The sequence below is a fragment of the Chiloscyllium plagiosum genome, unplaced genomic scaffold, assembly GCF_037043375.1.
Source record: "Chiloscyllium plagiosum isolate Xiang-an unplaced genomic scaffold, Cpla_swu_hap1 HiC_scaffold_23, whole genome shotgun sequence".
Taxonomy (NCBI): domain Eukaryota; kingdom Metazoa; phylum Chordata; class Chondrichthyes; order Orectolobiformes; family Hemiscylliidae; genus Chiloscyllium; species Chiloscyllium plagiosum.
In genome coordinates, this window is record NW_028270161.1 from 5,588,247 (window position 1) to 5,600,423 (window position 12,177).

Sequence of the window (12,177 nt, forward strand, 5' to 3'; positions counted from 1 at the left end):
GACAGGTCAGTAAGCAGGCTGGCAGATGTAAGATGAGAAAAGAATCAGGCATGGGGAGGGCGAGTCAATTTTTTCCCATTTTAGTTGGAAGCTGTATGTTATGGGGCATGGAGAAAATAGTAGCTACTTGCACTAGTAGCTAATGACTTACAATCAAAAGTGCACTCATTACTTTAACCTTCAATTTTTAATCCCTTCCTGAAGGGATCAATTTGTCTTGGATATAAGTTGTGCTAAAATAGCATTCTTCATTAGTACTCTTTGTGGAGTCAGAACAACATCACAGTTAATCCCAATCCTTGTGCACACTCTATCCAAAATGAATTCTTAGATAACTATCAACAGCAGGTTTCTTGGCTGCTGTTTCCATCCAGGAGCTTTGTGGGTAATTACACCAGGCTGTGATCAGCTAATTTAAATTACACTGAACAGGGATAAAACTGGGGCCCACCATTAATACGTTTCAGTTCAGTATTTCATTTGGGGAACCTCCAATATTCACATATTTTATTCGGACTAACATTACTGAAATTAAGGGAAATTTTCAAAATCAAGAAATGTTGGATAGGGAAATAAAGGCAGGCAAATGAGAGGAACAAGAGAGATCATGTGTCTTATAAGTTAGATTTCCAGTAAACCAGCCATGCATTCATGATGACATGATTTGGAGATGCCGGTGTTGGACTGGGGTGTACAAAGCGTTGCTCCGAAAGCTAGTGTGCTTCCAATTAAACCTGTTGGACTATAACCTGGTGTTGTGTGATTTTTAACTTCATGATGAAGTCAGCGCAAAAGAGTATGCAATCTAGATAACATCAAAGAAAAAGCCCCCCCACAAACATTAGATGAAGGTTCTGACTCTAATTTCTACTGTCAGAGAAAAATATGTTTAAACTGCATTCATGCCATGTTTGATATTGGAAATGCTCAGAATTTAAAAAACAGTATATGAATTAGTCATGCTATTTCCTAAATTGAAAGAAGATGTCAGATAACCAATCATTTAAAATAAATACATATTTTCAAAAGACACTATGGCAACAATTTTCAGCAACAAGGTCTGATTTCTGATGCATAACAACAGTGGGAGTAATCCACTTCCAAGTGCACATAAGTAGCAGAATTTACCTTTTTAGAATCTGCAGTGGGGCTCAGTTTTGGTGCTGAAGGTGGTGGTATATCAAAAAATAGGATATCCTCCCCTTCAGCAAAGCCCCTGCCTAGTTTAGGTGTCTGTGGTGATGCTGTCAATTTCTGCTCCCTGGGAAATTCTGTTCCAACTTTGGGTGATGAGAGAGACGACAATCCTCCAGGCCCAGATATATGACTGGTACTTTCACTTGTGCTCTGCATAAACCTACACGAAGAAGTTCTGTTAGGATTGTAAGTTTTGTTATCATAATAAAACTTAGTTATAGTCTTGATGGCTAGTTGAGGAAGGAAGAATCCAAAGCCAGTCATTACTACTAGGACAGATTTATTCACAGAGTGAAACATTACACATATATATTTCCTGACGCCATTCAACCCTTGAATCAATAAATATCATTATGTGCAAAGGTAAGAATCCAATCAATGCCCTTCCCCTGTATGTACTTCACTTTGATTGATAAAATTAAGAAAATTAGCTAACTGTGTTCGGCACACTGTGATATTTGTTAAGTAATGGAGTAATCTATAACAGCCACTCAAAAAAAACGAAGAATTTTCCATCTAAAATCACCACACTGCTGTAACTCATTATTACATCCCGACATTTTTCAATATACCAAAATTTTTACCATAAATTTTGATTTGCATTTAATACGTTCAGAAGACAAAGCTAGCTAACATATAAATGTATAATTTATATTGCTCAGGCCAACCACTGACCTATCAACATCACCTTTTTTGTAATTCTTCTGTTTTCTTCTTACGTGATTCTAACAGTTTTCGTTTTTGCTGCTTTAATAGCTCAGAAGCAGATATTGACAGTATGGGAGGTCCTGACTGTGCATTGTTAACTGGTCCACCTGAAAAATCAAGTAACAATGAATAATAACTTGCCCAACAGGTTATATGATTGTTTAAAGTTTGTCAACTGCCTTCTTGAACTGCTGTGTTGCATCTGGTGTAAGTACAACTACAATGTTGACAGGCATGGGGGGGCGGTGGGGGAGTAGATGGCTGACCTTTTCAGACAAGAAAGTTTTGTTAAAAGAAGAATAAATATGGCAAGCTGACCTTTCATAGGCATCTTGCTTAAGTGTTTCTTTAAGTTAAGGGCTCCAACTGTAGGCATTTCCATTAAATCCTTAAAATCTTCTGAGCAGCCTGACACGACTTTCCCATTTGCAATTGCTGGAATTCCACAGAAAATTTATTAGTGACAATTCAGATATATCATTTACACTTTAAAACATCAAAATAACACTGAACATTGAAGTGTTTTATAAGATTTTGAAAAAAAATCAATTTCCCCAAACTCTTGCATACTTCCCAATTCAGTTTTTAAATGTCTAATTCTCTCAGCTCTCTCCTGAAGCCTTGTCTGGATTTGGAACATTCAGTTCACTTGCATTTTGCTCAAAAAATTGCACTCTCAGTCTTACTCCTGGTTTAATTCATTCTTTTGATGTAAGTAACTCAACATATTAACCTTGATTAAGTTTGGATATCTTTGGCTATGATGGGTGCTAAGTGTCATTGGAACAAGGTTCTTGCAAAAGCATAATTTCTTCCTTCTGCCAAAGATCTTCCCTAATAGATTTACTTGCAAACAGAAATTGTGGATACTTTTATGGAACAACTAGACATGATATGATACAGGTATGATTCACAATACAAGCTACAATCAATGTATACATACTGCATTTTAAAAAAATTGTCATCTTTTGCAAACAGGACTTTTTCTGGCTAGAGAGGTTATTGATTAAAATAAGAACTGTTTATTCTCAGATGTCGGTGTTACTGGCAAGGTTGAGTTATCGTCCCAATTTGCAGACAGCAAATTCCCATCAACAGAAATGAGATGATGACTAGTGATGTCTATTGAGGGATAAATATTTGGTTAGGACTGAGGCAGAACTCCCCTGCTCTTCATCAAAGTAGTGCTGTGGATCTGTAGCACCTACCTGGGGAGGCAGGCAAGGCCTTTATTAAACGTCACAGCTGAAAAACAGCACCTTATTTGCTCTGAAAATTGTTAGTGGACCTTCTCCCTGAACTGTTGCATTCTTTGTATTGATTATAATGTTCATATCATAGAGTTCAGACACAGTGCTTCCAGAAGTTACCCAAAAGGGGATTATCCCCTCTTGGAGAGTAAACGTATTGCAGCTTATTTTTGCTCTCTATTTCTGGAAAGCATACATTAAGTTCCCCTCTTGCAAGAGTGCCATGCCCTTTGTAGTATTACATCATACCACAAAAAGCAATTCTATCACATATTACCGATCTTTCTCTTAGTTTCTCTGACAATATCATCTGCTCCTTTCACTACCATGTGTGTCAGGGTCGTCTGAACACTTTTCTTAGGACCTGCTGCTCTTCTGCAAAAACAAAAAAAAAGTCAACTGTAAAAAACTTGAAAGTAAAACAAAAATACACTTGTGACCTTAAAAAGCATTTAACATTGCACTCTTTATCAACTACAGATTTGCTTTTACTTCCCCTTTGGGGTATGGACAGATCACATTAAAAAGATGCTGAATATGGCTTCAACTGCATTTATTATTAAAAATTTAATGCAATGCTAATGCTTAAGGGTATGGATTAAACAAACTAGAGGATCTCAAATTGTAGTTCCTGCAAACATTTAGGTAGCTGCTGACAGTTAGACAGAAGCATTCAGGACATCACAATTTGCCTCAAAGTGCTTTGGTTGCAAAGAGTTTGCAGAACTTGATCATATTTGGTGACACTTTGTGGACAGCATCCATGCTGATATTCAGTGAAATTACAATGCTAAATGGCCTAACAGCCATCATCAAGGGAGACATAAGAAAGTTGCTGTCTGCTCTGACACCTGTGTTATCGTCTTCAGTTCAGGAAAGGAAATAAAACCTATTGGCTCGCTGAAAGGATTGCCCTTTGGCCCTCGATGTTGCGCCGATCCAAGCCCACCTAACCTACACTAGCCCACTATCCTCCATATGCCTATCCAATGCCCGTTTAAATGCCCATAAAGAGGGAGAGTCTACCACTGGTACTGGCAGGGCATTCCATGAACTCACGACTCACTGAGTAAAGAATCTACCCCTAACATCTGTCCTATACCTACCACCCCTTAATTTAAAGCTATGCCGCCTCGTAATAGCTGACTCCATACGTGGAAAAAGGTTCTCATGGTCAACCCTATCTAAATCCCTAATCATCTTTTACACCTCTATCAAGTCACCCCTAAACCTTCTTTTCTCCAATGAAAACAGCCCCAAGTGCCTCAGCCTTTTGTCATACGATCTTCCTACCATACCAGGCACATCCTGGTAAACCTCCTCTGCACCCGTTCCAGTGCCTCCACATCCTACCTTTAGTATGGCGACCAAAACTGCACACAATACTCCAGATGCGGCCGCACCAGAGTCTTATACAACTGCAACATGACCTCAGGGCTCCAGAACTCAATTCCTCTACCAATAAAAGCCAGTACGCCATATGCCTTCTTCACTGCACTATTTATCTGGGTGGCAACTTTCAGAGATCTGTGTACATGGACACCAAGATTACTTGAGATTGTAGAGTTAGAGGACACACATTTAACACGTGTAGGTATAACACAGATAAAGACAATCGACATTTTTTCCCCTCAGTTGCAATCCTCTGAAAGATCAATATAAATAAATAATGACTCTGGATCTGGATGTAGAGTTGCTCGCTGAGCTGGAAGGCTCTGGAATGACTGGATAGCTTATAGCTTTTAGCTACAAACAATAACCTGTCAAGTTACTAACAATTATGAGGACTTTATGCGTCTTAATGGGGAGTTGCAATCATTTAGAATGTGAGAAACAGGGATTTTGTGGTACAATGTAACGTCCCTGCGTCTGAGCTCGGAGGTCAGGGTTCAAGGCCCAACTGCTCCAGAGGTGTGTAATAACATTTTTGAACAGGTCGGTTAGAAACCATTAGGATGTGGGAGGGGTATTACCAAATTGTTCCTGAGGGGCCTGCCACAATGCCTTACATATATGTAGTGCCTTTAACAAAATAAGGCACCACATTAGAGCATTATCAAACAGAATTTGACATCAAATACATCATAAGACATTGCAGGCCTTTTAAAATTTTTTTTAGGTGGGGTTGTGGTGTTTGGATAGTTTAGGAGGATAGAAATCGTACAACTTGTTGTGTAGCACCTTGATGAGCCAGACTTTATGGTCTTTTCTCACTCATTTTTCATGTTCTTGTTCTCCCTACAGCAAACTAAAAACATTGCAGCACATACATCAGCTAATCAACTTGATTGTATGATTTTAAAAATTAATTTACAGCATATGGTTATCGTTGACAAGGCCAAATTGTATTGTCCATCCTTCGCCCAGTTCATGCAGTATATTTGTTTTAATTCATTCAAGAGATTTGGGTGTTAACGGCTGGACCAGAGTTTACTGTCCATCCTAATTGCCCTCGAGAAAATTGTGGTGAGCTGCATTCAACTGTAATAGTCCATTTGGGGTAGGTACCCCCACAATAGTGTGCAGGGGGGAGTTCGAGGATTGGATGGGGAATAGTTTGTAGCACAATTTGCAAAGTGGTGGTGTTCCCATTTATCTGCTTCACGATCTGCTTGTCCTTCACGACTGTAGTGGTCATGTAATGAGAAGGTGCTGTTTAAGGAGCCTTCGTGAATTTTGACAGTTTATTTTGTTAATGGGACATGCTGCTGCTCTGCATCGGTGGTGGAAAGAGCCAATGAAGCAGGCTGCTTTGTCCTGGATGGTGTTAAGCCTCAAACAACAGGAACACGATGGCCTAATGGTATTATCGCTCAACTATTTCTTACAGAAATTCAGCTAATGTTCTGGAGACTCGGGTTCAAATCCTGCCATGGCAGATGGTGGGATTTGAATTCAATAAAGAATCTTGAATCAGGAATGTAATGATGACCATGAAATCATTGTCAACTGTCAGAAAAAAATCTGGTTCACTAATGTCCTTTAGGGAAGGAAATCTGCCATCCTTACCTGGTCTGACCTATATGTGGCTCCAGACCCATAGCAATGTAAATGCCTCTTAACTACCCTCTGGGTAATTAGGGATGGACAATAAACGCTGGCCCAGCCAGAGGAACCCGTGTCCCATAAGTGAATCAAAAAAAAAGCTCGAGTTTTGTTGAAGCTGCAATCACCCAGGTAAGTGGGCAGTATTCCATCATGACTTCTGCATAGCATATGATGGACAAGTTTCAGGGAGTCAGGACTTCAGTTATTGGCTACAGGATTCCTAGTCTCTGATGTACAACCGGAGTATTGATATGGCTGGTCCAGTTCACTTTTGGGTCAGGGGTAACTCCCAAGATGTTGATAGTGGAGAATTCAGTGAGGGCCACACTATTGAATGCCAAGGTATGATAGATGCTGTCTGTTGGAGATGGTCATTGCCAAGCACTTGTGTGGTGTGAATGTTACTTACAACTTGTCAGACCATAACCTGGATGTTGTCCAGGTCTTGCTGCATTTGGACACAGACTGCTTCAGCACCTGAGGAGTTGTAAATGATGCTAAACATTGTATAAAAATCAGCAAACATCCCTACTTCTGATCTTATGTCGGTAAAGGAAGGTCATTGATGAAATGGCTGAAGTTGGTTTGGCCTCGAAAACTATTCTGAGGACCTCCTGTCAAGCTGTCATGGACATCCAATAGATATCTATCAAATACAATTATCTAATTCTGTGCCAGGTATGAGTCCAACCAGCACAGATCCCCATTTTAATTCATCCAGCGAAATAAATCATTGTTCAAACAAATATTTAATGTAGAAATCAACTGTATTGTGAGAAGTAGTTTCTTACACTGAGGCTGCATATGATGCTGATGTCACTCCTCCATAGTGGAAACCCTGTTGGCACAGCCTCTCTTTCAGACTGCCACCCTTGCCATGCATTTTGTTAGGAGCACGGCCAGAGAAGCTGGATTGTAAGTCAGCTCGCTTTGCACTAAGCTTCTTGTACTGGGCTTTGACATGGTACTCACAGTATTCACAGTCCATCTGAAAAACAAAGGTGGTACATAAAAAGTTAGTATAAGAAGACAAAGTTTAGGTTAAGACTATTTCAATACTAGCTAAAGACATAACTAAAGAAGCAGGGGTGAAAACCTTCATCTAGGAATGGGAACTAATCATTTGCTTAAATCGCCTCATTCAAAGTTTGCTTCAATAATCAATAAAATATGATTGTTAATATTAAAAATTTGACATTAGACAAAGTCTAAAATAGTCTCTCACTTTCCTTATTAGAAAAAATAATCATTCCATTCATGTCTTACTTATTATATCTTTTTTCCAGCAAAAGTAAATCCAATCCCACCACATAGTAGGTCTGACTCCCACAGGTACCTTGTCTACAACCTTCCTCCCCCCTCCCCCAAAATAAAATGCGATTCCCCTTACTCCCAATTCCTCCACCTCTGCCATATCTATTCCCTGGAGGAGCAATTTCACTCCTGGACATTCCAGATGGCCTCCTATTTCAAGGACCACAACTTCCCCTCCCACGTGGTCAACAATGCCCTCCAGTGCATCTCCTCCATTTACTGCACCTCTGCCCTTGAACCCTACCCATCCAACCACCCCGGTCCTCACCTTCCACCCCACTAATCTCCAGATATAGTGCATTATCCTCTTCCATTTCCACCATCTACAATCAGACCCCACTACCAAAGACATATATACCTCCCTATTGCTATTGGCATCCCACAAAGACCATTCCCTCGGTGACTCCATCATTAGGTCCACACCACTCACCAACCCACATTCCACACGCAGCACCTTCCCCTGCCTCTGCAGGAGGCGCAAAACCTGCACCCGCCCACCCCCCCTTCACCTTCACCTCTATCCAAGGCCCCAAAGGATCTTTTTACATCTGGTGGAGAATTCTTTTACATCCACACACCTCATCAGGAAGATAGGACATCAACTTGCAGTGTTTCAGAGAACATCTCTGGGACACATGCACCAAACAACGCCACTGCTCTGTGGCCAACTACTTCAAATCCCCCTCCCCCAAGGATATGCAAGTCTTAGGCCTCCTCCACCGCCAAATCCAAGCAATCTTTCAACTGGAGGAAGATCACCTTATCTTCCACCTTGGGACCCTTCAATCACATTATCAACATCAACTTCAGCATTTTCCAAATCTCCCCTCACCCCCCCCACCTCATCACAGACCCAAACCTTCAACTCGGCACTACTCTCTTGACCTGTCCATCTTCCTTCCCACCTATCTGCTCCACCCTCCCCACCAACCTATCAGTATTACCTCCCACCTGCATATACCTATCAACTTGCCAGCTACCTTCACCTCCAGCCCCACCCCCCTATTTATCTCTCAGCCCCTTCCCCCTCCACATTCCTGATGAAGGACTTATGCCCAAAATGTTGACTCTCCTGTTCCCGGATGCTGCCTGACTTGCTGTGCTTTCTCAGTGCCACACTTTTCGACTCTAGGTCTGATAAAACCAATTTAAACTGAGAACCAAGAATAAAGAATCAAAATCTCTTCAGCTCCAATAATTCAATTGTCACAGCCTGCTTTAATTAAAGGGCTAGGATTTATTTAGCATCTTTCATCATCTCAGGATTTTCTGCAGCAAATGAAAGTCGATTGCTTGTTGTAAAGTAGGAAATGTGGCAGCCAATTTGCACAAAGACAGTTTTCCCCAGTAGCAATGTAGTGATTCCAGATCATTTGTTTTTGTGATTTTGATTGAGAGATAAACATTGTCCACAACTGGGGATAATTCCTCTGCTTCTCTTTGAAGTTAGTATCATGGGCTTGTTTACATCTGAACAATAGAGAAGACAGGCCTCAGTTTAATGATGCAGTACTCCTCTGGTACTGCACTAGAATGCCATGTACAGATTTGTGTGCTTAGGTCATGGAGCATGGCTTGAATCCACAACCTTCCAACTTGGAAGCAAAAGTATTCCAAAGGTATTTCATTAAAAAGTACACAATTGTTTTCCAAATGTAAGTATCAAGATATACACCCATGATGGCCCACACAACACTACTATATGATTATATGATCTGCAACAGTACACTGGAACACGGATACGAGAAAATTAATGACAAAGATAAAGTTCTACAAAATGGTTTTTATTTCAGATCTAATAAGTCAGTCTTAAATCTAACATATTCGATTTGCTTACTGTTATATGGCTCACTCCTCTCCATTTCAAATGTCTTCTGGCCCACAACACTCTGAAATGTCTGTGTCATCTAAATCTGCTCTCTTGCGCAACCCCCCATTTTAACTGCTTCACCAATGGCAGTGCCTTCAGTTGCCTAGCCCCTAAGCTCAGCATTTGTCTGCACAATCCTCCCTGCTCCCGCCCTACCTTGCTTTCACCCTATAGGACCTTCTTTAGAATGTCTTCGGGCAAGCTTTTGGTCTTCTGACCTCAAATGGCTTCTGACCCATCTATGTCATGCAGTCATATTTTCTTTTAGAATTGCTGTCAAAGATCTTAGGAATGTGCATTTCATTAAAGGTGCTGCAGAATACAAGGCATTGTTATTCAGTGTAGGTGTTGTGGGGTCAGATAGATCAGTTAGCTGGATAGCTAACTTGCAATGCAAAAAGTCATTCCAACAGCACAGATTCAATTCCTGTACCAGCTGAGGTCACCATAAAAGGTACCTCCTTCTCAACGTTTCCCTTTTCATGAGGCATGGTGACTCTCAGGTTAAACCACCACTAGTTGTCTTTCTCAGAATAGTCCTACGGTCTAGTATGACTATGGCGACTTTGCATGTATGCAATGCATAATTGATCAAAATAAAAGCAAATTACTGCGGATGCTGGAATCTGAAACCAAAAGAGAAAATGCTGGAAAATCTCAGCAGGTGTGGCAGCATCTGTAAGGAGAGAAAAGAGCTGACATTTCGAGTCTAACTGACCCTTTGTCAAACCTAAAAAAAGGGAGAAATAGGGAGGTATTTATAGTAGGCTGAGAGATGAGTCATGGCTCCTGGGTGAGAACACCACACCTCTTTATTGCTACCTTTGCTTCTGGAGCATGACTCACCTTCTCTCAGCCTCGTATAAATATCTCCCTATTTCTAGCTTTGACAAAGGGTCAGTTAGACTCGAAATGTCAGCTCTTTTCTCTCCTTACAGATGCTGCCAGACCTGCTGAGATTTTCCAGCATTCTCTCTTTTGGATGCATAACTGATCGGTTAAGTAACTGACTGGAAAACAAACATAGGGAATGAGACAAAATGAAAACTTATCATGTCTTTGAGAAAATAACATTGCAATTCTAAGCAATCCAACTTCTGATCAACTCCTTTTGTGACTTCGTTAATTTACTAATCTATTGCCTGGACTGAGTTCTGATACACTGAAATCTCAAAGGTTTTCATTTTCAAAATTGTGAATGGAACAGTGGACTAACTAGAATGGTTATTCTGCTTCCACACAAATACATATTGTCAAGTTCTCAAACATGTAACTCCAGTTAAAACTAAAAGTTCAAGAAGATTATCTGCACTCTCATCCTTAGCTTTGAAGGATAATAATCATCCTGCCTCTTAAATGTGGGCTGGCAATTATGAGACTCGTCAAAACACACCATAGCATCAACAATTTCCATTGCAGCCCAGACTGTCACATAAAGCACAACCTTTACCTCTCTGTTTTATTTCAATAAAAACAGAATGACTAACATATCATTTGAATATTGCAAGCATCTTCCTCCCATTACTGGAGGCATTTTCCTGGATTACAAAAATGAAAATAAAACTCAATGATGAATCTATCTGACGATGGAGACCACTTGGTCCCTTCAAATTGTCAAACAAAGAGTTTTCTTATTTTATCTCAATTCCAGGCTAAACAAACACTCTTCAAGACAAAACTTTAATTTGAATAAAGATATTTTGATATGCAGACCAGAGGAAGTATTCCAACTGAAAACAGTATGTATGTAACTGATTGATCAGCCAATTGTAATTTATCAAAGTCAGACTCACCAAGTTTACTATTTGGGTACAGAGATCTCCATTCTTCTTTCTAGCTCGGCAGGTTCCCATGTCCAAGGCTTCACCCATGATTAGAATCTTCTGTGGGTGATCAACAGACAGACAAACCTGGATCAAAAAAACAGGGACAGGTGAAGCCTGAAATTTACTGGAATGGCATAAATTACTAAATTACTTCATGACTGATACTCCTTATGGCATGACTAAACATCATATGATACTGAAAAGGCAGAATTGCCTAATGCTTTAAATTTGTCTTCTTGAGAAACATTCTATTCACTCACCTCATCTGATCCATCCCTGGATTTCATAGGATTGGCATTCAGTAGACCAATAACAGTCCCTTTCTCTGTTTTCCAATGCTCTTTGTGGACATTCCCAAAGAGGAAGAGAGATAAATTCAGGTTGCTGGTACGCAGATCGCTTAAGTGCCAGATACTGAACGTTTTACCCTGAAACAACAAATAGATTACCTCAACATTATTGCAAAAATGCAACTTCAGGCGTATGAAAGTTAGTTACAAATAAACTCACACACCCAAAAATCATACATTGGTGGTAACTTAAATACAGATGGTTCCTGATTTATGAACATCTGACTTCAAACACTCCTACTTACGAAAAGATCCCATTCTGGGGTACTTTAATATTCATATTAAAGATCTGATGTGAATGTTTCTCATACTTACATATTGCAATTGTATATTGTCCTGTACTGTGTCCTGACTTGCATACAAATAGTTGTGAGCGTACTCAAGAACGGAACATAGAACATTAAGCGTAGTACAGGCCCTTCAGCCCTCGATGTTCCTCCGAACTGTGGAAGCCCATCTAACCTGTACTATTTCATTCTCGTCCATATGCCTATCTAATGACCATTTAAATGCCCTTAAAGTTGGTGAGTCTACTACCGTTGCAGGCAGGCAGTGCATTCCACACTCCTACTATTCCCTGAGTAAAGAAACTACCTCTGACATCTGTCTAATAT

General features: G+C 40.2%; 1 protein-coding gene across 3 annotated transcripts in view; it reads right to left on the bottom strand.

The window, feature by feature from the left end:
• mcm10 (minichromosome maintenance 10 replication initiation factor) overlaps positions 1 to 12,177 on the bottom strand; it is a 57,310-nt gene that overhangs the window by 26,436 nt on the left and 18,697 nt on the right. For all 3 annotated transcript variants that reach the window (XR_015761200.1, XM_043714164.2, XM_087999759.1), the window contains 7 exons: positions 11,474 to 11,641; positions 11,181 to 11,297; positions 6,995 to 7,191; positions 3,433 to 3,530; positions 2,224 to 2,340; positions 1,886 to 2,012; positions 1,129 to 1,357 (listed from right to left, as the gene is read on the bottom strand). Coding sequence is in view for 2 of the 3 variants with exons in the window: in XM_043714164.2 (XP_043570099.2) it covers positions 1,129 to 1,357; positions 1,886 to 2,012; positions 2,224 to 2,340; positions 3,433 to 3,530; positions 6,995 to 7,191; positions 11,181 to 11,297; positions 11,474 to 11,641 (1,053 nt within the window). In the remaining variant the exon portion in view is untranslated. The remainder of the gene's footprint in view (positions 1 to 1,128; positions 1,358 to 1,885; positions 2,013 to 2,223; positions 2,341 to 3,432; positions 3,531 to 6,994; positions 7,192 to 11,180; positions 11,298 to 11,473; positions 11,642 to 12,177) is intronic.